General features: G+C 42.9%; 1 protein-coding gene across 2 annotated transcripts in view; it reads left to right on the forward strand.

The window, feature by feature from the left end:
* DNTT (DNA nucleotidylexotransferase) overlaps positions 1-26,384 on the forward strand; it is a 228,977-nt gene that overhangs the window by 72,308 nt on the left and 130,285 nt on the right. For both annotated transcript variants that reach the window (XM_026710513.2, XM_087932475.1), the window contains 2 exons: positions 4,601-4,724; positions 8,498-8,630. In XM_026710513.2, coding sequence (XP_026566298.1) covers positions 4,601-4,724; positions 8,498-8,630 — 257 coding nt within the window. The remainder of the gene's footprint in view (positions 1-4,600; positions 4,725-8,497; positions 8,631-26,384) is intronic.

A 26,384-nucleotide genomic window follows, 5' to 3' on the forward strand; every position in this document is an offset into this window, starting at 1 on the left:
TTAAGTTCGGAAAGGAGGGAGGCCACACCAGAGCTTCAGTCATAACACACTTTATTCGTGGGAATAAAGGGGGCTGTCGCGTCTGCAGCTAACAGCAGACCTACCAGCGAACAGCAGCTGGCTCAACCTAGCAGCCGGCTTTTATAGCCGACTGTCGAAGGGAGCCAGCCAATGGGGACTAAGAACGCCCCCGCAGGAATTGCGGACCTGATGGGGAACTGGTGTCAGCCCCAAGGACATAACATTAAGTGAATCTGGCTTTCCCATTGACTTTGCCTGTCAGAAGGTCACAACAGGGGATCACTTGACACTGCATTCATCATAAATATGAATCAGTTGCCAAGGTCTGAGTTTTGATCGCATGGATATGGGGGATCCTGCAATGGTTGGTCATAAGGCACTTTTTTTCAATGACAATGTAACTTCAAATGGTCACTAAACACATTGGTGTAAGTCGAAGACTACCTGTAACAAGTATTGGATATCTGAAAATTCTGCTGGATATCCTATGGAAATGTAATTGATTTTTCTATTTCACTCTTCCAATGTTAGGGGTGCGGAGAGGGGAGATTATATGCCAGTGAATGGAAATCTGGCCTTCAAATTTAACCCCCTCACCTCCATGTGGGATATCTTGAGTGATTTTTAGATGTGTCATTTCCCCGGCCAACAGGATTGTTGGAGTGTTCATAAAATGACTGAAGATCCTACATGGGTAAATTGCAGTTTCCAGACGAAAGACGAGATATAAAACTTACAATAAATATTTGTCCATGTCATGGATTTGAGCACCTGGACACTGGAAAAGCTTTGATACAGATGATCAAATAAAGATGACACATAACCTCTCAGAGCCTGCTCTGCTAAATTGTGCATTTGCAATCCATGGTGTTCTTTGTTCTTAATGAACAACAATCAGTGCATTTAATGAATAATTTTTCAGCTGCCCAACATCTATTGAATGAGACAAGATACAAGTGTAGTAATTAATTAATTAACCATTTCATTTATCTGTTGCTAATTATGCTAACAGTAGCATATAAATTATCGGGATTGAGGCTTAATTTTAAGTCCATTTAGTTGGTTCATTTGAGCCTGATTTCCAAGTAAATTTGTTTAGGTTGAAGTTTAATTGCACATAAAGTGATTTACTACAGGAAGATGGGCATGAAGAAATCTAACTTTGCTGAGAGTGTTTTAAAAAGCAGATAATATTTCTGAGTGATGGAAAAGTTTAATTTTGTTTTGTTTCCTGCCAGGGATAACTCATGCTTTACAAACCTTATTCTGACCATTTTGCAAGAGCAAATAACAATTCTGTGAATTCTCATGATCCTATTAACAAAATGCTAGAGAATTAATAGATAAGAATTTAAGTAATTTTTGACAAATGAGATTACAAAATATAATAGCTCTTCCTCATAAGCACCATGCTTTCACAAAGAGTAGATAATTTCACTTGCTGTATCTGAAATGCCAAGCCATACATATTCCAGAATCATTCTTTTCTTGTCTTTCTTGTTTTTGCATTAATAAATAATCTTCTTGGAAATACAAGATAAATTAGCATGACCCATATTCAAAGCCTGGAGATTCAACACAAAGGAAGATTTAAATAGGCCTCTCCAGCCAGCTCTAAAATTCAATCAATTCAATTACTTGCAATGAAACTTTGAGAAACAATCCATTTACAAGGTGGCACATACATAATAGATGCATTGATCTTATGAGATATCACCTTATATGAAGATCATTGCTTTGTTTTCTCAATAGCTTTCTAGGACCAACTAGTCTCTAGGTAATGCACTAACAAAACTTTACTGTTGAGAGCCCTGATGGCATGGTGATTCAATGGCTGGGGTTTGATCCTGATAGGGCTCAGGATTGGCTCAGCCTTCTATCCTTACAAGATCGGTAAAATGAGGACCTAGATTGTTGGGGGGCAATATTCTGGCATGATAAACAACTCCGAGAGTGCTGTAAAGCAGTTTGGGGTGGTATACCAGTCTGTTATTGCTGCTGCTATTTATTTGACAAAGGAATAAACTACTTCTTAGAACAAGATTTTACAAGGGCAAAGGCTTAAAAACCTCCTTTTTGGGTGATGTATTTCAGGAAAGAAAGAGGGAAGACCTGCCAAGGTGGACAGTTGTATTTCAATGGGTAGAAAGTAATTCTAATTGGAATCTTAAATGTTGTTACTCATTGTTGGACATGTTTTACAAACCCATAATTCTGTCTCTCCTCCCTAGTGATTTAGTAAAGTCTCTGTTTCCTTTTGTGCTCTTCCCCACTTTTATTAATAAATGTAATATTTGCATTGCTGTTCAATCTATAGAAAATATTATTGGATAGGAGTACTTGTTGCTGCTTGCTGCAATCTGTGTGCTTTCCAAATTTAGGTATATAGAAGGTGGTTCCTCTCTTACACACTTGTTTGACTTTTCCACAGCTCATATGACTTTGTAATTATGGACATCTCAGTATCTCCATGGATTTGTGATTGCTATACAGATACTCAATGACCAGGGGTCGGCTTCAAAATTTTTAGCAACGGTTCTCTTTAGCAGGGTTCTCTGCTCGGTTGCTTGGTGGGTGCAGCCTAGTCAGCCTCCTACACCACAGTCCTGCACACTCTAAACGCACCCCCTGGGCTCCAGAGGCTCTCTGGAAGCTGGAATCAGGCCCATTTCTAGCATTCCCAAACTTCCAGGAGGCCCGTTTTCACCTTCCCTGAGCCTCTGTGTGCCCTGCACTTACCTACATCCAAAATGGGCCACGTGGGGACTCTTGGGAGGAGCTGGGTGGGGTGGGCAGGGCCATCCAAGAGTGGGATTTGGGGGTTCTCCAAACTGGGCAGAATCTTAGCTAGAGAGTCTTCCAAACCCCTGCAAATCCCCAGCAGCCCACCCCTGTCAGTGACTGGCTTGCAATTATACTGTTGCAGTGTCCCATGATCCCATGGTTGTCATTTGCAACTTTGACTTCGCTACCAACTTCCAACAAGGAAAGTCAATGATGGGAGGTGGACAATGGCAACCACATGACATTGTGTTGCTGGTTTGAGCTCCGAGCTTGGCAATTTGGTTGCAAACATTTTGTCTCCGTTCAAGGAGACATCTTCAGTACACTTTGGGCTGTCCAAAGCTTTTGGATTGACAATAAGTGCACTGAAGATAACTCCTCGAATGGGGACGAAACATTTGCAACCATATCACCAAGTTCGGACCTCAAACCAACAACACAACTACCAATCTGAGCTACTAATATTCACAGACATTTCAACATGACATTGTGCTTAATGACAGGATGGCATTCACTTAATGATGGCAACTGGCAGTGCTGGAATTGCCATCACTAAGTGGTATAACCACATGCTTTGCCCTTTATGGTTGCATTACTGGGTGACACAAATCCTGCTTCTAATTACTGCTTTTAAATGAGGATTACCTGGAATGTATTTTCTTCATATTTCATAAAGGCTGAGCTGAAGTGGCTATTCAGAATAGAATTGTAGAACCCCAGGGCTGGAACAGACCCCAGAGATCTTCTAATCCAGGGGTGTCAAACTCAATTTCATTGAGGGCCCCTTCAGGGCTGTGGTTGACCTCAGGAGGCCAGGTGTGTGTGGCTGACTGAGTGGATGTGGCATGGGTGTGGCCAACTGGGTGGGTGTGGTCAGCTTGACGCCACTCCCCAAACTGCTGGCATGTTTCATCTTCGCATTGGGTAGACTGGGCCGAAGCCATGCTGGCCTGATCTTTCCTATCCACACTGGGTAGACCGGGTTGAATCTACACTGGCCTGATTTTTCCTCTTTGCATGGGTAGACTGTGCCAAAGCTACACTGGCCTGATCTTTGTGCTGGGTAGACTGAGCCAATCTTTCCTCTTTGCATTGAGTAGACCAGGACTGCCCCATGGACCGGATTCAACCATACCTTGAGTTCGACACCCCTGTTCTAATCCAACCTCCTGCCTTGGGCGGGAGATCTTATTCCACACCAAACAAATGGTTGTCCAAGGAAGCCAAGGGCAATGCGCACATGGAGTTTTGCAGTGAAGATCTCAAAGTCAGATGATACATTTCCTGACTGAAGGAAAGCTCAGAGACAAGTTTTCCAAGCATAACTGAAGGGATCTCCTCCCTCCCCCCAGTAGAACAATGACTCTAATGGCCATTGTTGTATCCTCAAAAGAAGTGCCAGAAGAGACCAGTGGTGCCACAGCTTAGAAAGTGGGGGACAAACGGGAGGGGTTTAGCATTTCTCACAATCTACTATGGTGGTCATGTGGTCTCGTAAGACACTGGGTTCACTAGGATAGTGGTGGAGGCAGGGAGCAAGACAGTGACAGATCCGAAGAGCAGTCTTTGATTATGTGGAGAGCGAAGAAAGAGCAGAGGAAGAGAGGTCACCTGGGGGTGGGGGGAATGGGACTCTACAGCTCATTTCTGTGTAGTTCCCTACAATAAATACAATAATTACAGGGTGGCTAGAACTCTTGTATTAAAATTCAGGAGAAAACATGAAACTCTGCATCAAAGATATGGCCTGTCACTCCACAGACTATTAACCTGAATGTATTTCTACTCTACATAGCTCTTTACTTCTGTTTTTGGAGTTGGACTGAGGACATCTGAGAAATGGTACAGAATGGGACTACGAACTCTGGAAGAAGTCAAATGTAACAAGAACCTAACATTGACAAGAATGCAAAAAGCAGGTAAAAATTATCCACCTGTATTGTATGTTCAGCCTTGAAAACAGCATTAGTTAAACTGGTAAATCACCAGATAGGTGTGCAAATATGCCATGTTTGGTTAATGCAGTTTCCCCCAGATATTTTGTGATTGAAATTCCCAGGATTCCTCATCAGAATGACCAGGAAATCTGGGAGCTGTAGTCCCAATAACCCCATGTAATATCAGAAGAACATTCAATTAGATACATTTTAGATGGTTTATTTATTTTTCATTTTTCTAAACTGCCTATCTCCTTCATAGTTATGACCGTTCATACGATAAAGTTACATATTTGTTTGAAGTTTTTTCCATGTAACATTACAAGGCAAATAACACAAAGTAGTAAATGTAGTTTTGGAGAGTCACCTCTTTGGTTGTTAGTAAGATGGTTCATGCTTTATCAAAATAAATATTGTTTGGGTTGTAAAATATATTTTTCTTTAGAAGGATTCCAAGCTCTTGAATGTATGTAACATGGATATATCTGGATGGCCAGGATTTTCTGGGTTTTAATTTCCCTGCCTTACAGCACTTTTATAGGTCTTTTATCTTTGTATTTTTTTTTGTAGGAGTCATGTACAAGCTACAGGACTTCTACTATGTAATGAGATTCCAGTCAGGAATTTCATCAGAATTCCAATGCAGGATCCTTGGATGTCTCATCTACACTTATCTATGTAGATTCTCAGACTTTCACCTCTTGGATGATTTTTCAAGAGGAACGGGACTTTCTTTGTTTTTCTTCCTCCTGATGAACTTTAGAAGCTTCTTGGATAAGAAACAAACCATCTTCAAGGAAAAAAAAACAAAGAAAGTCCAGTTGCCTCTTGAAAAATCACCTTTGGGATGACTCATCCACACTTATTTTTAATCTCATTCTAAATCTCAATGAGAATATTTTAATTTCTTAGCATATTTATATAGGATCTAACCCCAATAATTATGAGGTACCTTACAAAAATGTACACATGCAGCACAAGATAACAGAGAAGGAATATTTAAGACTACATTATTTCCACCTCTACTCCTGTACACTGAAAACTAAATGAGCAGAGAGTGGCCTATATTATGCCTAATCGTTTATATATAAAACAATGATGTCTGTGTTTACATTTTTCCTTCCTTTTTTTTACTTTTTTCCCCATTCAGAGAAACCTTTGACAGCCTGATAAGAACAAAGATTAAGACAAGAATCAAATCTATCAGTTTAAACAAAAATTTCTCCTCATGGGAATCACTTCTTTTCTTCTGCCCTTTTTAGAACCAAAGTCCCTCAGCTGAAGTATTAAGAAACTGGCTGAACTAATGCTTACAAGTCCTGTTATAGAACAGGACTATATGGCTTTCTTGCAATCTTAAAATATGACTTAGAAATGGGGGAGAACTTTTTAACTAATGCTACCCAATTAGAAGATGGCATTCTTTGTTGACTAGTCATCAATCAATCATTCATGGATCTATCAAGACATTTATTTTCCTTGTACCTTTTCTTGATCTAAAGTAGAGGTATCCAACTTCAGCAACTTTAAGACTTGTGGATTTCAACTCCCAGAATTTTCCAGCCAGCATGGTTGGCTGGGAGATTCTGGAAGTTGAAGTCCACAGGTCTTAAAGTTGCCAAGGTTTGATATCCTTGTTCTAAATAGAACAGGGGTCACCAACCTTTTGGACCTCAGGGACCACCAAACTCATAATTTTAAATCCTGCAGACCAGTAATATGAATTTTGACTGATGTTGGTGGGAAAGTCAGTCCCATATTCCAGACCTAAAGTAGTCACAGGACTGTCCCTTTGGTCATCCCAGATTATAACTTCAGCAAGCCACCCTGGGGCGGATTTCCCTCCCCCACCATTGGTCTTACTTACCTTCTACCGTGTTTCTTAGAAAATAAGGCATTATTTTCCTTTGACCCCTGAAAAAGCGGCTAAGCTGTCTTTTCAAGGGGTGTCCTACTTTTTTCCCCATATATCTTGCCTGATCCTTGGGCCGCTTCTTTCATGGCCAAAAAGACCGAGTGACATGCCTCACTTGGCTTCAGCCAAGCACTGAAGCTCCTCCACTGCTGCTGGGGTGGGGTGGGGTGGTGGTGGACAGAGATCTGATCTAACCTTGAAGGGCAGTGATATTCTCTCTCTCTCTCCCTCTCCCTCTCTCTCTCCCCCTCCCTCCCTCCCTCTCTCTAACACACAGAGGTCCCTCACCCCCCACCCCTCCAAGGCAGCCACATTCCTTCCCTAACCTGCTTTTCAGGTCCATTCTCAGGAAGAGAGAGAGAGAGAGAGAGAGAGAGAGAGAGAGAGAGAGAGAGAGAGAGAATCGGTATCCTGGGATCCCAAATAAAGAATGATCGATCAGTAGGAAAACGGGGTGGGGATTTTTCCTGCAGACTTTTGGGGGATTTTCCCAGAGTCTCTGCTGCTTCTGCTTTTGGCTGCATGCAAAGAAAGTAGCAAAAGTCTTTCTTTCTCTCCCCCAAAACTCTGCAAGAAATGAGTCTTTGGGACCCTACAAGGCAACCTGCTCCAAGAGGCTGTGCCAGCATGACAAGTCTCACAAAGACTCATTCCTGGCGGAGTTTGGGGGAAAGAAAGAAAGACTTCTGCTGCTTCTGCTACTTTCCTTGCATGAAGCCAAAAGTCTCTCTCTCTCTCTCTCTCTCTCTCTCTCTCCCACTGAGAACAGATCTGGAAACAGTATCCTGTGATCCCAAATAAAGAATGATCGATCGGTAGGAAAAAGGGTGGGGAATTTTCCTGCTTTTGGGGGGATTTTCCCAGGGTCTCTTCTGTTTCTACTTTTTCTGCAGAGACCTGGCATTAATGTATTCTTACACTTCTTTTAATCATAACTTCTTCCCTGTGAAATAGATAATATTTAGCTACATGGCAACGGCAAGCAACCCATGTTTCTGCTAGGGTTAGTTTCAACTTAGGTCTACTAGTTTTTAATGCACATATTCTATCCATTAGATTAGTTTCTCAACTGGCTTAACTTGAAGATTTGTGGATGTCAGTTCCCAGAATTCCCTGGCCAGAATTATAAGAATTGAAGTCCACACATCTTCAATTTGCTCAGGTTGAGAAGCACTGTCCTGGATAACTTCATCATTTATTTAATAAATTTTCTTTATAAGGTGTTTAAAAGATGCATATATCTGCCTATCTTAAGCAACATAATCTTAGGTTACTTATAAATAACAACAAAATAATAAAAAGCAGAAAAGCCAACATGGAAGCTCCTGGTACTTCCACACATTTCCACATCTTCACAAACAACTTTAGTAGACCACGCCCTTATACTACCCACATGTTTGTGGAACAAGCCAGGTATTCAAGACTTTTCGGAAAGCGAGGAGGGTGGGAACCTTTTGGATCCTAGGGAGGTATTCCAAAATGTAAGGCCCACCAGAAGAGGCACATTGTCTAGGTCCCACTAGATTAGGGCTGTCAAACTCCCAGTTCATGGACCAGATGCATCATGTGCTGACCACACCCACGTCCGGTTTAGCAAAAGGGAAAAAAGTCCCGATATGATATGTAATGCTGCCATGATGATGTGAATTTGACACCCCTTCACTAGATGGTAACATTTAGGGGAAGGGATTTAGAGTATGCCTATCCTATCAGAGCTCATGGAACTGGGAGTGATCCTTGGGGAGAGGCAGTGCTACAAATAACCAGACCCTCTGCTATTAAATCAGTACTTTGAATTCTACAACAATACGAGATGTATAACATAAGAATCATTTTTCAGGTTTCTTCTACTATGATGACCTTATTAGCTCTGTATCTAAAGCTGAAGCAGATGCAACAACTCGGATCGTTCAAGATACAGTGTGGAAAATTTTACCCAATGCTGTTGTGACATTAACTGGTGGCTTCCGAAGGTAAGTATAAAATACAGGTTTTCTGGGAATGTTATCTATGGAAGGGGCTGGGTCAATATTTTTGCAAACCATGCCAATGTTATGTTGAATCAGGTTGGATTTTTAAAATAAAATATGTTATACAAATGTTTTGCATTAAAAAAAATCCTAAATAATTTCAGGAGAGAGTAGAATGAAAGTTGATAATGCTTTATAAATAACCAACTTGTAGACAAGAATATGGAGCATTTATTGTCCCCAAAGCATGGAGAGAAAATCCTTATAGATCTACTACCTTTCTCTGTGACTGGGTTGGCTCTAATCTTGGTCTAAGGTAGGTGAACTTCATGTCTTAAAGTTGCCAAGGTTGAGAAACACTATTGTAGAATCATGGTGGGGATGAACTTTAACTTTCAGTAACTTCGACCAGCATTGCTAATGTTGAGGGATGCTCAAAGATGTAATTTAAATGACATCTGTGAGACACAGTTATTTACCCCTTCTGACTGAAAAATAAGAGGCCTGCTGTCTCCATGTCACACAAGTACATATCAGGATAAGTATATCAGGATATTTCCTTTCAAAGTAAAGTGTGTTATGCAAACTATTGAAAAGGAGTAGTAATAGCAATAGCAATTATACAATGCTTCCTAAGTGGTTTACAGAATCAACAATTTGGGTCCTCCTTTTACTGACCTTGGAAGGATGGAAGGCAGAGTCAACTTTGAGATTGGGATTGAACTGCCGGCAGTCGTCAGAATTAGCCTGCAATATTGCATTCTAACCATTGTTCCACCACGGCTCTTTTATATGAAATATTAAGAAATTAAAAGCACAAAATAAGAAAAAAATAGTGAAAAATAATTTACTCTAGAGGTGGTATTCAGCAGGTTCTGACCAGTTCTAGAGAATTGGTAGCGGAAATTTTGAGTAGTTTGGAGAAATGGCAAATATCACCTCTGACTGGAGATTTTTCAGTATCCTTCCCTTGCCATGCACACCAAGCCACGTCCACAGAACTGGTAGTAAATTTTTTTGAATCCTACCACTGGTTTACTCCATTACTTTGCATTTTGTTTTTTCCACTTTTTTTCTACACATATTTGTGTTACTTCATACATTCATACACATATTTGTGTTAATTCATACATTGTCTTTAGTTCTTAAAAGTTCTCGCCTCAGTTTTTTTTTCAAGATCTCACCAACTCACTTTCTTCTTCTTAAACCATTCACTCTTTCCTTCCATATATTTATTTTGCAGTTCTATCTTCAACCAATCAATCTGTATGATAATGCTGCCCCCACATACTTCTGTTGTAGCATCACACATTTTTGTATTCAATCCACGTCTATTCAGAAACCACTTATTCTTGACCCTATCTCTTTTTGTTTTCCCATGTTTCCTTTACACCTTAAGTAAAGGTATTTTGGTGGTTATTTTTTCTCTTGTCATGCCATATCCATTTAGCAAAACAGGAAGAAGCACACTCTTATACACAACACTTCTTGCTTCTTTTGGCAAACATGAATTCCTCACAGCAAACAGATCATAGGCTACAAACCTTACATGAAAATAGTTGAAAGTGAGAAATCTGGAGGCTTCTATGTTTAAATAAATAATCAGCACTGTTCCTATATATTTGAATTACTTATGTATAAAAATGACATGTGTTCTGATCTCATTGGTATTCCTAAATAAAAAAGTCTGAAAAATATCAGCTATCAGTAACGAATCCACAGATAATGATAGAGGGGCATAAGAGTGGATCTTTATTTGATATTGAAATTTAATATTGTAGCAATATTATTATAGTTAGCATAATATTGCAGAAATAATAGCAACATAATGAACCTACAACCAGAATCGTTTCTCCCTCCTGATATTGTACACAATACTTCATTCTTGCAAAAACTGTAATATTATATTTGTTAGGAAGGTACTTGGAAGAACTTTATCTATGCTGTGAGAGGAAGGTTAGAAAGGTAAAACTAGAAATGTGAAGGATGTAAACAAAAAAGACAATTATAAAAATGAATTTGCCTAAACTGTTATCCTTTTGATAAAACATTACAGTCACATTGTAATGGAGATTCTTTTTGAACCAACATTGATGGCCCAAATTTGGATAGGCTCACTTCTTTAGGGGAAACTACTGGAGGTAAAGAACAAATGGACAAATCAGAGCCACAGAGACAGGATCTCTGGAAAGCTCTGTAGGCTTTTGAGGAAATAAAAGATATAGATAATCTATCGGCAAATATGGACTAATTTAGACAGGAACTCTGTTATATTTAGCTTTCCCCCTACCCATTTGCCTTGGTTTTCAGCTTATTTAATCCGTATATGTATTGATACAATCCATATTGAATTGATTGCATAAGAAGGTTGACTGTACATGACCATGATGGCGAACCTATGGCACGTGTGCCATAGGTGGCACGCAGAGTCATTTGTGCCAGCACGTGAGCCATAGGCAAACTTACCTCACTGCACTGATTTTTGGCCTGTTTGAGGCCTTTTTTGGCCTTCCAAAGGCATGAGGAAAGCCTTTGTAGGCCAAAAAATAGGTTCGTTTCATCACTTCCTGTATTTCCAGTAATATCAGAAGTGATGAAACAGGCTCATTTTTCGGCCTGCAAAGGCTGCAGAAGCTTTCGTGCAAGGGGTGTGGGGGAGAGCATGCACAATGCCTTCTGGGTGCTGGCACCCGTGCACAAGCACACACACAATTTTTGGCACAGGAGCCGAAAATGGTTAGTCAATACTGGTATATGAATTCTCTTCCACCTCCATTAGGTATAAGTTATTTCATTAACTGTTTCTTTATTCATTTATGAGTAACATCAGTTAGGCAGGAAATTCATGATTAAAAGTGTGGTTTTCTTTACAGGCATAGCAATAGGAAAAGCAATAGACTTATATACCATTTCACAGTGCTTTACAGCCCTCTGTAAGTGGTTTACAGAGTCGGTATATGGCTCCCCACATCTGGGTCCTCATTTTACCCACCTCGGAATGATGGAAGGCTGAGTCAACCTTGAGCCTGGTGAGACTCAAACCAGTAGTTTGGCAGTTGGTAGAAGTAGCTTGTAATGATGTAACCACTGCGCCACCATGGCTCGTATAGCCTGTAAGTGGAAGTATCAGTTTTAAAGAGTTGTGTCTTGCACACACATGTATGTGCACATGCACTCGTGCATCTGCGCATACATGCACAATACTAGTATTTTTGCACAGAAGGTAATTTTGGCTAGGAATGGAGCTAGACATGTATATATCTAACAAGTGATTTACACTGATGTTTATTACTGTACAAGCTTAGCGTGATGTGCATTTACAATAATTCTAACAATTAGGACTTTATATCATACAGTACATATAGAGAGGGTGTAATGTTATGTAAATGATGTAAGCAAAATTTAACTATATTAACAGAATTTTAATGGAAAGAATCAAACCCAACTTTTTTATTATAAAATGAAATAAAATATTAATCCAAAGGAGGGATGGGGCTAGAGAAAGCATCTCAGAAGTGATTCTCACCAGCTCCATGGAAAATAAAGGCAGGGGAGGCAGTTGCAAAACTTGCAAGAATCTGTTACTGTAACTGTTAAGTTTGAGCAATGAGAGGCTGAACCAGAGCATGAGTGCAACAGTACTTTATTTTACAAATAAAGGGCTGACCGTGCTTGCCAAGCCTGGAACTGGCTCGCAGCAATCAGCAGCCAGTTGGACCCCGCAGCCTGCTTTTATAGCTGGCTGCTGGGGAGAACCGACCAATGGGAATGGGGGAATAACGCCCACACAAAGTGAGTGGACCTGAGTGAGAACTCCTTGAGTCCTCAGGACATAACACCCTTCCCCCAGATGCGAACACGCATAGTCCTTGAGGTAGACGGGGGTTGTGTTGGCGCCGGAGCGGCGCAACTCGGGAACATTGTCTGACTGTTCGGTATCAGTCTGTGACGGTTGAGCTGGCATAGTGTCGCCAACACTCTCTCTGGACTGGCATCCTCGGAAACCACCGGGTTGGTTTCTGGAGTCAAACTCTCGTGGGTTGGATCCGGTTGATCAACTCTCTGGGCGCTGTTGTCCGAGTTTGGGCTGACCGGAATGACCGCTGGCGCAGACTGGTCACTGGGTGCGGTGTGGCTGGGTGGCGGATGGGACGGTTCCCTTCGACTGGAGACTCTGGATTCTTGTTTGCGAGGTTGCTGAGGCGCCTTCTGAGTTGGTCTATGTGTCTCCTCCAGACGCGACCATCCTCCAGCCTGACTCTATATGATCTCGGCCCGGTGACGGCAATGACCTCGCCCGGAATCCAAAGTGGGTCCCCAGCGAAATTCCTTGCGAATATCGGCTCCTGTAACATAAAATGTCTAACCCCGAAGTGGAAGCGAGGGGAGAGTCAGGGCAGTATTGTGGGTGCAGTCTATCTAATACAGTCCTCAGGCGCCGGCCCATCAGAAGTTCCGCTGGGGACTTATTGGTGACTGCACAGGGGTTGAGTGCTGGCTCATCAGGAACCGTGAGAGTTTGTGGTGCCAGTCATCTCTGCCAAACCTAGCGAGGGCCTCTTTGGTGGTCCTGACGGCCTTTCAGCCAACCCATTACTCGCAGGGTGAAATGGGGCTGTGAAAATGTGGCGAATGCCTAGGTTGGCTGCAAAACGGCTGAATTCTACTGATGCGAACTGTGGGCCATTATCGGAGACCAAGGAGTCGGGTAGTCCATGGGTAACGAACAGGCGCGTTAACACGTTGGTGATTGCTAGTGTGGTGGTCGTGGATAGCTGCGCCACGTCTATCCACTTGGAATAAGCGTCCATGACCACTAGGAACATCTTTCCATGCACGGGGCCGGCCAGATCGATATGGATTCTAGACCAAGGGGCGCTGGCGCTCCCATCTGGTAGGGGTGGCGATGGGGGAGCAGGATGGGATTCCTGGCAAATGCTGCAGGAACTTACCCAATTGACAATGTCCTCGTCTAGACCCGGCCACCACACGTAGCTGCGTGCTCACAATGCCGGGGTGTCCCTCGTGCAATGCTTCCAGGACTCGGGTACGCAGCGAGGTCGGGATGACCACTCGAGTGCCCCACAGTAGACAACCCTGCAAACTGGACAGCTCCTGCATGCGAGTCTTAAAGGGTGCGAATTTGTTATCAACATTGCCTCCCGGCCACCCCCTCCTCACCCAGTCGAGCACCTGGGCGAGCGTTTGGTCTGCCTTGGTTTTGGCGGCGATGTCAAGGGCGGTGATGGGCAGGTCCAACTGGGTGATTTCAAAAATGGCATTGACAGGAGCTGGGTCTTCAGCCGGAGCGGGTAAGGGGCAGCGACTGAGTGCGTCAGCGTGGGATAGAGTTTTGCCCGGGCGGTGGATAAGTTTGTATGAGTAGGCCGCTAGGAAAAGTGTCCACCTTGTCATCCGAGGGGAGAGGACTTGAGGTGTCTGTTTGTCGCCGGCCAGTAGGCCCAGGAGGGGCTTATGGTCGGTGACCAGTTCGAAGAAGTGGCCAAAAAGGAATTCGTGAAACTTTTTCACGGCTGCAACAGCTGCTAGGGCTTCCTTGTCTATTTGGCTGTAATTTCGCTCCATGGCCGAGAGCGTCCTGGAGAAAAAGGCGATGGGGGCCTCGGCGCCATTGGCGAGTCGGTGACTAAGGACTGCCCCAATTCCAAAAGGGGATGCGTCTGCTGCCAGTACTAAAGGAAGGTTGGGGTTGAATTGGATGAGCACTGCCTCTGACGTAAGTAGTGATTTGACGGCGTTAAACGCCTGGTCTTCTTTGTGCCCCCAGTGCCATGGTGACTTTTTGTCTAGTAATCTGTGTAGGGGTTCGGCTACTGAGGCTTTATGGGGCAAAAAGGATGCATAAAAGTTTAGGAGTCCCAAGAAAGCTTGTAGCTCCGTTTTGGAGGTCGGTGTGGGAGCTTCGTGGATCGCCCTGACCTTGGACTCCAGGGGTGAATGCCAGAGGCGTCAATTTTATAACCCAGAAAGTCCACCTGTCTAGTGGCAATGGCGCATTTTTCTTTTTTTTAACTTGAGGCCATGCTGTCTGAACCTCTCTAACACTGCTCGCACTCTCTGGAAGAGTTGGGGTCTGTCCCTGGCCGAGACCAAGATGTCGTCGAAGTAGGGTACTACACCAGGAGGCCCTGTAAAATCCGCTCCATGAGGGATTGAAAAATACCCGGGCAACACTTACGCCAAATTGGAGACGCTTGCATCGGAAGGCACCCCTGTGAGTGACGATGGTCTGAAGTTCCGCTGTTTGGTTATCAACAGGGAACTGTTGATATGCTTGAGACATGTCCAATTTAGCAAAAATACTGCCCGGTTCGAATGTGTGCAATAAGTGCTGAATGACGGGCACAGGGTAGGCGCTAACTTGTAAATATTTATTGATTGTTGTCTTGTAGTCCGAGCAAATTCTCAGGCTACCATCTTTTTGAGGGGTGTGACAATGGGCGTCTCCCACTTGGCGAAATCTGTTGGCTCAACGACCCCTTGTTTTAGTAGTTTATCCAATTCAGCGTCTAGTTTTGGTCGAATAGCAAATGGAACTCTACGTGGTTTTAATCTGATTGGGACTGCCTGGGGGTCAACGGTGAACGCAGATGGGGGTTCCATTATAACACCCCAGCTCCTCGCTGAACACATCTGCGTAGTCAGCGAATAAGGAGTCAGTGTCTGAGGTTGAGACAGCATGGACTCCTGTTAACCCTAGGCCGAGGTGGGAAACCAATCGAGCCCCAATAAGGTGGGTAGATTGCCGTTAACTACCACTAGAGGTAGGTGGCCTTTAAAAGCTCTAAAACTGACAAAGAACTTGCCTCTGCCGATCACGGAATGGCCTTCCCTGGTAGTCCTTCAGACCGAACTGGCATCTCTGAAGCCGGGTAGTAGATAGGCTGGGGTGGAGTCTCTTGAGGGTGTTCCACGAGATTATTGAGAGCGCTGACCCTGTGTCAACCTCCATGTGGCACGGTTTACCTTCTAGGGAAACGGAGAGAGAAATTTTACTAACAGAGTGGCAAGTCGCCTGGCAAGGCGGTGCGTGCGACAGTTTAATACTTGCCTCTGTGGTCCCGAGTGCGAGGACGGGGTCTTTGTGCAGCGCTTTGGGGGCTTGGCAGACTCTCGCAATGTGCCCCTCTTATGGCAGTTGTTGCAAACGGCTCCTTTAAACTTGCAGGTGGCCCTTTGATGTGATCCCCACAGGCTAGGCACAGGGTGATGTGCTTGGGTGGACCGGTGTATTCTTGTTTGGCCCCTACCTGCGACCGTTTGTCATTGGTGAGGCGATGGACATCGTTCTCATCGTTGTGGCCTTCCTCCGCTTCCACCTCTTCGGAATGGACTGGGAACGCTGCTAGCTTGGCGCTTGGGCCCTGAATTTCGGTGGCTGAGTTCGTTGCTAGCTCGGCTGCTAGGGCCTCCTCTACCGCTTGCGCGAGGTTGAGGTCTTTTTAGCTAGCAGTCGCCTCTGTAGGTTGAGATCCTTGACCCCACAAACCAATTGATCGAGGAGCATGTCCTCCAGGTATGTTCCAAACCCGCAGTGCAGGGCTGCTGTTCTGAGGGCGGCCATATATTGGTTGATGGTCTCCTTACTTGATTGCTTCCTCATTCGGAACGTGAACCTCCTGGCGATTTGTGAAGGCATGGGAGCGTAGTGGTTTGTGAGGATCTCAAGCAACTCGGACCACGGAACGTTTTTAATTCTCTCGGCGCCACGAGTGCTGCAGCGGTATCGTAACGGTGGCTCCGCAGTAGATTAGGAAATAGGATTTTTCCGATGCTCTCCCGCATCCGACAGGCCGACCGCATCGATGTAATGATTGAAACGGTTCTTATACGATTCCCACTTCTCTTCGTCTGGTTTAAACGCCGGGAATACTGGATTGGAACTCATGGTGCTGGAACAGCTGGGCTACCTGCGGGAGAAATCTCTCTGGGACTACGAACGCTCGTGAGTTACTAGTGATATCAGCTCTGGAGAGGTTTTTTTGCTACCCTCTCTTTCTCTCTCTCTGGGTTACCACATTGGCTGCTAGCCGTTGGAGGTGTCTTGATTCGCGCCAAAAAAAAGTGGGCGTTAGTGACTCTCTACAGCGCTGTGCTGTGATTCCTACTGGCTCGAAATTCAAATGACACCCGTTTGAATTTCGCGCCAAATGCAGAGCGGCTGCGGCTCGCAGCGCTTCACTTTCCCCGTAGCGAGGCTAACAAGCGGCTACAGACGCTTCTAACTATTTGACTCAGACCGCTTTCTCTGGCTGCGGATCTGCGTTTCCTCTTTTTGATCGCTCGTTTCGCTAGCTGACCGCTCTCTCTGGCTGCGGATCAGCGTTTCCCTTGTCGCCAGCCGATCGCTCTCTCTGGGCTGTAGATCGGTGGCTAGTGACTCAGCGGTTGCAAGGTGCTTCTGGTAGCCATCCCATCCTCGTCGCCAGTGTTAAGTTTGAGCAATGAGAGGCTGAACCAGAGCATGAGTGCAACAGTACTTTATTTTACAAATAAAGGGCTGACCGTGCTTGCCAAGCCTGGAACTGGCTCGCAGCAATCAGCAGCCAGTTGGACCCCGCAGCCTGCTTTTATAGCTGGCTGCTGGGGAGAACCGACCAATGGGAATGGGGGAATAACGCCCACACAAAGTGAGTGGACCTGAGTGAGAACTCCTTGAGTCCTCAGGACATAACAGTAACCTTACAATAACCCTACCTTAGGGCTGACATCAATCTTGCAAGTCTGGAAGCCCTTTCCCCCTCACTTGCCTTTGTTTTCTAGACCAGCAATCGCCAACTGGTGGGCCGCAAGAAAATTTTGGTGGGCCACAGAGAAATCTCCCAAAGCAATTAATCCAGGCCATGCAGAAACACAAGGCTGCTCAGCCCACATGGCCCGCAGGAATGCTCCCGCCCACTCAATCCTTACCTGGCAAACTTGCCCGCTAAAATTGCTATTTTTCCTTTTTCCAACCATCATCTGTTCTGCTGTGCCAGGAGATTTAGATTAGCTAGGAAGCAGGAAATGGTTAGATTTCTTGCTTTCTAGCTAGTCTTTAGATCTTCGGCTCTGCTTTTAAGCGTAGCCGAACCTCCCTTAGGACTGAAGGTTCTATTATTCAGTGCAGACTCACAGCAAGCAAATGTGAGAGACTGAGCTAGCCAATGGCAGATAGATAGACACTGAATGATTCTGTGAGCAACTCAATCTGCCTGCTTTGCCTGATTTTGGGTAAAAATTGCTTTTTTATAAAAAAACACCCAATATTTACATACATGGTGTGTTGGGAGTTAATTTTATGAGTTTGCTTGCAAGCAAAATTTATGTGACAAATTACTAGCCAATGGCAGATAGATAGTTTTCTGAATGAATCTGCCTTCCTGCTTTGCCTGATTTTGGGTAAAAGTTGCTCTTTTTAATAAAAAATTCAATATTTATATAAATATTTAAAATATTTACATACAAGCCATGCCCAGCCAGTCACATGACCAAGCCACACCCACAAATTAGGCCACACCCACAGAACCGGTTAGTGGTCCCTGGGATCTAAAATTATGAGTTTGGTGGTCCCTGAGGTCCAAAAGGTTGGCGACCCTGTTCTAGACTAGGGAGGGTTCCTCCTTTAGACTCAGGTTTCTCTTATCAGACTATTATCTAGTCTGTGGCTCTTCTTCCTGTCTCCCAAGGTTATTCTCACATCTCACTGCAGAGTCCTAGAGACAGGAGAGAGTTTGAAGGCAACAGTCTTAGCACAGCTGGTACCCCCTCATATTGGAGTGATGTCTTGCAGGACAGATTATTGCATGACTGATTTAGATTTTGTTCCCGATTCATGCTATACTGGAGAAACAAAATAAAGTAGTAGATTCAAAACTAAATTAGATTCATCTACAGTTCAGGGTGCTGGTATAAACTTATGAAGAAGTTCAGAACTTATGAAGGAATGGCATCTTTCCATAACTTCTTACTTTATCCCAAAATCATATAGGATGCCCTTCTTTGAATGCTCCCCTCCGATTGAGTTATAGTGAATAGCACTCAAGGAAGAACCCTGTGCATGGAGGAAACCAAGTTTTCAAACTTGGCAACTTTAAGATGTGTGGACAGCTCTCAGAAGTCCTCAGTCAGCATAGGGAATTCTGAAAGCCAAATTCTGCACATCTTAAGGTTGCAAAGTTTGAAAAATGCTGATCTAAAATGTTGATAGTCAGTCTAAATTAGCAATATGCACTATATTTATCTGAGAATTTCACCTGAAATGTCCTGGATTATCCATTTATTTCCTGAAGCTTTTGCTAGGGCAAAACTTTGGATTCCATTTTCTGAAAACAGATATCTTTCTCTGATGTTAAAGGACTACAGGATTTCACCAACATTAAACTAATTTCCTGGAAGAATATTCTGATTTTTTTGTTTTGTTTTGCTCTGAATAAAGATCAAGCTTTGTGGAAATTGTGCTTCTTATGCCATTTATGCATTATGGGATAATGATAACTCAACTGAATTCTAAATATTATTTTATTAATTTGTGCCCTGAAATTTTTCGCTTGTTTATATCTGCTGCACCGGGTTAGGATATGACAAAAACACCTTTAAGCAACCACACTTCGATCTGATTGATTTTTTTAAAAAATTGCAGAGCAAGAAAACGATGATTAAAAAAAACAAACAACTAACAGTATCTCTTCTTCCATCCAGTGTCAATGGGAATGAATTTATGGTGTTCTTAGCAAGGCTCTTGACTGAACACCATACAAAGGAAATCAGAATATGTTTCAAGAAATTATGTGCATACTGTATCTGGATTTAGTGTTGCATATTATATAACAATGCACTATGATAGCTAGCTCCTTACATCAAAACAGAAACAAAAGTATTTTACGAAGCCAATTATAGTAGGGACTTCACCATTATGTATTATTAAAAGAGTATAGCAAAACCTGCGTTTTTACCAACCAGAACTGCATTTAATATTTTTTCGGTTTCATATTTTGACAGACTAGTAATTTGAGATATATATTCTCCTTTTATCTCAGACATGTTCAGTAGCATGCCTTTTGCTAACTGTTGTTTTAGTAGCTTTCTCACCCGCCTTCTGTTTTTGTTTTCCTGTTTCCCCCCAGAAAGATTATCCAATCCAGTCAGGGATCACATAGTCAGAAGGGTGATCTTACAAGTCTCTTACTCACTTGCCTTCCCAAAATATGATCTCCTTTCCTCCCCCAATAATTTCCTATAAATGGTGCTGTCAAGGCTCTGACAAACCACCCCCATTCAAATCATAAGTCTCCAGCTGCATCTCTCAGAGTAAAAAAAAAAATGATTAGTTGACAGGTAAATTTGTGCGTATGCCTACGCATATCACATTAGCTAATAAATATGTCTCAAAGGTGCTTTTTCAAAAGGCAACTGGACTGTTTTTTCCTTGAGGAAGGAGAAGACATTTCATTTCTCATCCGAGAAGCTTCATCAGTGCTGAAGGATAATCATAATAACGATACCAATAAAAGAAGATAGTAGAAACGATGAAAAGGGTAATAGTAACTTCAGCCATGCTACATGGGTAGATAGGACTGTGAGAATTAGGTGTTCAGCAGAATGGCAGCACAAGGGAAAAAAACCAACTCTGTGTCTAGTTGTTTTGGAATGCAGTGCCCTGTAGCAGTGTCCTGATGGGAGGAGTTGAAACAGTTTATGTCCAGGTTGTGAGGGGTCTGAAGATATATTTTTCAGCTCTCTTTTTGATCCATGCAACATGTGGGTCCTTGTAATTGTTTTTTCTGCTCTCTACTTTCTGCTTTCTGTCCTACCTATCTGTTGAAGTCTGTACCTGCCCTGTTTGGTTGCTGTACCAAGCCAGACAGTTATAGAAGTACAAATAAAACAAAAAAAGGAAGATGCCCTAAAGAACAAAATGAAGCAACAAACGCATGCTTATTAACATTGGATTTCAAGGAGGCTTTCCATATAAGCAGTTTAGTGTTATCCAATCATCACTATGGCAATACATCATTAATGAAGGCTTTCTATCACCATAGCAATGGTAGAGTGAGGCTATAGATCATTACTATGGCAATACTTGTATATGAAGTTAATTTCCCCTCACTCCTTGCTCATTGAGACTGCTGATTACAAAAAAAGAAAGAAAGAAAGAAAGAAATCTAGGAGCTGGGAGAACGGAAATATGGAAAACTACAATTTGTGCAGCTCACATACTATTATTTATTTATTTAGAAGACTTTCAATATCTATATAAATATCTCAGGAAACTTGAACCTAAAGGATATTTATGATAAATTAAATAACTGAAGTTATTCAGACCATAGAGGTTTTTTTGTCTTATATATCTCTAATGCTTATTCCATATACCTCTATTCATCTAAAAGTTCTGAGTCAGTGCATTCCACTGTATTAGTTTCATCATAAGATTCATTGGATTCAAGTATGCACTGCTCTCTTATATACGATAAAAGCAGGGGTGGGATTCAAAATTTTTAGCAACTGGTTCTGTGGGCGTGGCTTAGGTGTTGGGCATGGCTTGGTGGTCATGTGACTGGGTGGACATGGCTTGGTGGTCATGTTATTGGCTGAGTGTGGCCAACTCAATCTTACTCACATCGAGGTGCGCATCTCCTTGCCCGGCCTCTCATGACTGTGGGGATGCTGCAATAGTTGTAAGTGTGAAAAATGGTCATAAGTCACTTTTTTCAGTGCCATTGTAACTTTGAATGATCACTCCACACAAGCAAAGTACCACCGAAGGAGGGGAAAAATACTCCAGAGACGTTCCTGAGACAGGAAGTCTAGTCCTGCCAAGAATGTAATAAAGGTTAACGGAGAGGCAGTTTCTGTAAGCAAGACCAGAATGTTTCCTTCCTGCCTTCCTTACAGGATTAGGCCAGTAATTTCTTCTAACAACCGGTTCTCCGAACTGCTTAGAATGTTAACAACCGGTTCTAGCAAATAGGTGCGAACTGGTAGAATCCCACCCCTGGATTAAAGTTGTTATGTGGCTCATAATAGATGACTTTCATTCCGGGCAGTAGAGCTCAGAGCCTCAGTGGGATGAACAAGACCCTTCACCAACACATTATAACAACCCATTCACTGTATAGCCCTAGGAAGTACATGGTTACAGAATAAAACAATCAAATTAATTGGAAAATGAGCTTTATGAATAACAGAAAAGTCTGTTACTCCAGTTCTTGCAAAGGGGATACCAAACTCATAGCCCAATTTCAGCTTGGAAAAGCTCCAGCGGGTGATCTTTGACCACCAGAATTAAGAAAAGTAAATGTAGAATGATGAAGAGTAATGTTGGCTAATCTTTTTATTTGTACTGATCAGACTGTGTAATATCCCCTGGGATCAGAGTCTAGTCATTGTAGTTTTGATCTATAAAAAACGGAAACGCTTTGATCTAGCCAATTACAGACCAACCAGTCCACTTAGAATTATTAACAAGCTGTGCATAAGCCATCTCTAGGAAACACTATTAGAATGGATCGAGCAGGACAGAATATTAAGAATGAGCTTAGTTTTCATTCAGGAAAGTCCACGGAGGGTCAGGCAGTAGTTCTCCACATCTGGTTGAGCAATGAATGTACTCCTCGACTTAGGACAACAAATGAGCCCAACATTTCTGTTGCTAAGTGAGACATTTGTTAAGTGCGTTTTGCCCCGTTTTATGACCTGTCTTGCTACAGTTGTTAAACAAATCACTGTAGTTGTTGAATGTCCAGATCACCATGTTTCCTCCACTTTTCGGCAACTCCACTATGAAATCCATTGAGATCTCCTCTCATGGCCTCATTGGCTCCACTACCATCTGTAGCAGTCCGGGGGATTTTCCCGGTCATTTTTTTCATTGTGGTATAGATGGTGCAACTCTTCACATAACTGTCCACATCTTTCTTTATGCTAGGCCACCAGAATTGTCTCCGAGTTAAGTGTAAAGTCTTTAAGAACTTGAAATGGCCTGCTGGTTTGGCGTTGTGGCTCCTCTGAAGGACTAGAGTGTGTAGGGATTCTGGGACATAGAGTTTTGTCCCTTTCCACACTAGGTCATCTCTTTTTGTAACTACCAGAAATTGCCAGAAACTGACTTTGAGTTAGTAACACAGTTGTTAAGTGAATCTGGCTTCCCCATTGACTTTGCTTGCCAGAAGGTCTCCAAAGGTGATCACATGACATTGGGATTGCAACTGTCATAAATGTGAGTCAGTTGCAAGTGTCTGAATTTTGATCGCATGACCATGGGGTACTGCAATAATCACAAGTATGAAAAATGGTCATAAGTCACGTTTTTCAGTGCCGTTGTGACTTCAAACAGTCATTAATGAAAATTGTTGTAAGTCAAAGACTATCTGTATCTGGTCCTTTTAAAATGTTCCTTGGTTGGCTTCAAAGGAATTTCTGTCTCTGTAGCTCTGTAACTTTGGAATAAACTTATCTCTTGTTCATCTGTAATCAACAATTTGGGCTGTCAAACTCAAGGCCCACAGGCCAGATCCAGCCTGTGAAGTGGTTAGATCTGGCCCGTGGGGCTGTCCTGGAATCAGTGAAGGATTGGCCACAGCATCTCAGCCCCAGGCCTGCCGGGCATTGATCTACAATTTGATGGCGGCCAACTGGTGAGATTGGCCTTGAGTTTGATACCCCTGTTCTAATCCATTTCAGTCATAGACACTCGACAGGTGATTCATTTTCTCTCTCACCTCAGCCTCCCTCACCATGGTGGTTACTGTGTAGGAAAATAGGAAGCCCGCCCTTTATATCCCATCTTAAGGTCCTCTACAAAAAAAGCACAGGATATAAACCAAAGAAACAAATGCTTGTCTGTGTACATTGGATGTGTTATTTCTTTGAGATGTTCTCTTATGTTCTTGCATGGGCCCATGATAAAGATGTTCTAAGCAAAGATTCTGTTTTGGTCTTCTCAAGGTCCTTGGGTAGATTAGCAAGCTGGTTCTTATCTGTGTTTTTCCGCCAGTTTAAGTCTTGGCAATAAGCCCAGAATCCAAGGGCAGCAGCAGCAGCAGCAGAGGCTTGTTAGATCTTTGAAAATCTGGGTGAGAGAAATTTGCAAAGAAGCCATCATTTCTCATGTTTATTAGCATGGAAGGAAGGATTGTAGTACTGAATGAAAGTAGTATTCTGTAGAGATCCTTGGGGCTTGGCAGCCCATCTGCAGACATTAAATCCACTTGAGAAATTGGGATACGTAGCCAGAGGCTCAAAGAGATGGCTAATCTCTTAAAAGTGTCCCATTTGGGGGATATTTGTAGCATTGTTTTGAATAACGAGCAGTTTGGTTGATTGTAAAATATAACATGATTCTGCCTGGTTTAGCACATCTGACAAGTTTTCATTCATCCTGCAAGAGAGTTTTTGCTTTCCAAAGTCTGGACACAACATAGTCTAGAAAACTACGCTTCATTCAGAGGCAGTATTCAGCAGGTTCTGACCAGTTCTGGAGAACCAGTAGTGGAAATTTTAAGTAGTTCAGAGAATCGGCAAATACCACCTCTGACTGGGGATTTTACAGTATCCTTCCCCTGCCATGCCCACCAAGCCACGCCCACAGAACCGGTAGTACATTTTTTTGAATCCCACCACTGGCTTCATTGCAATACACACTGTCGCCAATTCCAAGCTATTGCTTTGAGTCAGCTCTGGGATTCCCCAGGTGATGTCACATAAATATGTCTTTAATATTTATTTATTTTGGAAAATTTATACAGCCGCCTACTCACAGCGACTCTAGGTGGCTTACAGAAAATAAAAACACAATGTAGAAAGAATAAAAATAATAAAATAACCCTCCACCCCTAACAGTACTCAGTCCATTGTACTCAATCTTGTAATACCCAGTTCAAACAAAGTCTCAAAGTCCATAAAGTGGCATACAGCCTTTTCCTTTTCCCAAATGTTCTTGAACTAAGTGGGATGAGATGCTGTTTCACTGTGGTTGCTCCTCTTCTACTTGCTACAAACTCTGCCCTGAAGCCGTGTTGTTTTTGAGCATTCCAGTTGAGCTTCCAAGCTGAGTTCCAGGCATGTATCCCATCAGGATTTGCTCCTTACTGTAGCTTGCAGTCCAGGATTTGCTGCTTACTGTAGCTTGCCATTGTGATGAAACTAAACTGGAAACTAAAATATATGAAGAATGATTGCAGGATTTCGATTTGGCTAGTCTAGAGAAAAGAAGGACTAGGGCTGACATGATAGCAGTATTCCAGTAATTGACAGGTTGACACAAAGGGGAGGGGGATCAAACTATTCTCCAAAGCACCTATAGGCAGGATAGGAAACAATGAATGGAAACTAATCAAGGAGAGAAGCAACCTGGAACTAAGGAGAAACTTCTTAACAGTGAGGACCATTAACCAGTGGAAGAGCTTGATTTCAGAAGTTGTAGGTGGACATAGAATAACAGAGTTGTAAGGTACCTTGGAGGTCATCTAGTCCAGGGGTCTCCAACCTTTTGGACTTCAGGGAGCACCAAACTCGTAATTTTAAACCCCAGGGACCACTAACTGGTTCTGTGGTATGGCCAAACTTGTGGGTGTAGCTTGGTGGCCATGTGACTGGCTGGGCAAGGCTTGTATGTAAATATTATAAATATTTATATAAATATTGAATTTTTTATAACAAAAAGAGCAACTTTTACCCAAAATCATGCAAATCAGGCAGGCAGATTGAGTTGCTCACAGAATCATTCAGTGATCTATCTATCTGCCATTGGCTAGTTCAGTCTCTCAAATTTGCTTCCCGTGAGTCTGCACTGAATAATAGAACCTTCAGTCCTAAGGGAGGTTCGGCTATGCTTAAAAGCAGAGCCAAAGATCTAAAGACTATCTAGAAAGCAAGAAATCCAACCATTTCCTGCTTCCTAGCTAATCTAAATCTCCTGGCACAGCAGAACAGCTGATGGTTGGAAGAAGGAAAAATAGCAATTTTAGCTGACAAGTTTGCTGGGTAAGGAGTAAGTGGGTGGGGAGGGTACCTGCAGGCCATGTGGGCGGCAGCCTTGTGTTTCTGTGCAGCCTGGATTAATTGCTTTGGGGGGGGTGCTCTGGGGGTAAGATTTCTCTGAGGTCCACCAAAATTTTCTCGTGGCCCACACCAGTTGGCAATCACTGATCTTGTCCAATCCCCTGCTTGAGCAAGAGAGTCTATTTAAAATATTATCCTCTACCTAGGATTGAACTCACAGCCTCCTGATTGTGAGGTGAGAGCTCCACTGCTAGGCCACTGCACTGGACCTCATTCTTCATCAATGCTTCATCATTGGAGGTTTTAAAGAAGAGACTTGGACAGTCACTTGTCTGAAGTGGTTTAGGTCTCCTGCTTGAGCACGGGGTTGGACTAGAAGACTCCAAGGTTCCTTCCAGCTCTATTCTGATTGAAATAATTGGTTAAAACAGAAGGGAAAGTAAAGAGGTGGTCTAGCTTGGGTCACTTCTTAGGAGGAAGCAGTGGAGCCTAGACTACTGAAGCCTTTATATCTGCCTGTTCCCAAGAGAATGCAGTTAGTCTGGTGAGACTCTTGTCAATTGGTGATCAACTATGATGAAAGTACTTTGGCCTATTCATGGAGTTGTTTTGGTTCCTTGCACTCATATACTCTGTCTTGGCATTTGCTTTTGTATACACTAAGTGTCTGGATGGGGTGAGGCTGCCTCTGGATTTCAGCATGTCCTTGAAAATGCCAGGGTGTGGCTCAATTAGCCTGGCAGCTGGAATGCCAGC

The sequence above is a fragment of the Pseudonaja textilis genome, chromosome 4, assembly GCF_049901715.1.
Source record: "Pseudonaja textilis isolate UNSWEBS1 chromosome 4, rPseTex1.2, whole genome shotgun sequence".
In the NCBI taxonomy this organism is placed as follows: Eukaryota; Metazoa; Chordata; class Lepidosauria; order Squamata; family Elapidae; genus Pseudonaja; species Pseudonaja textilis.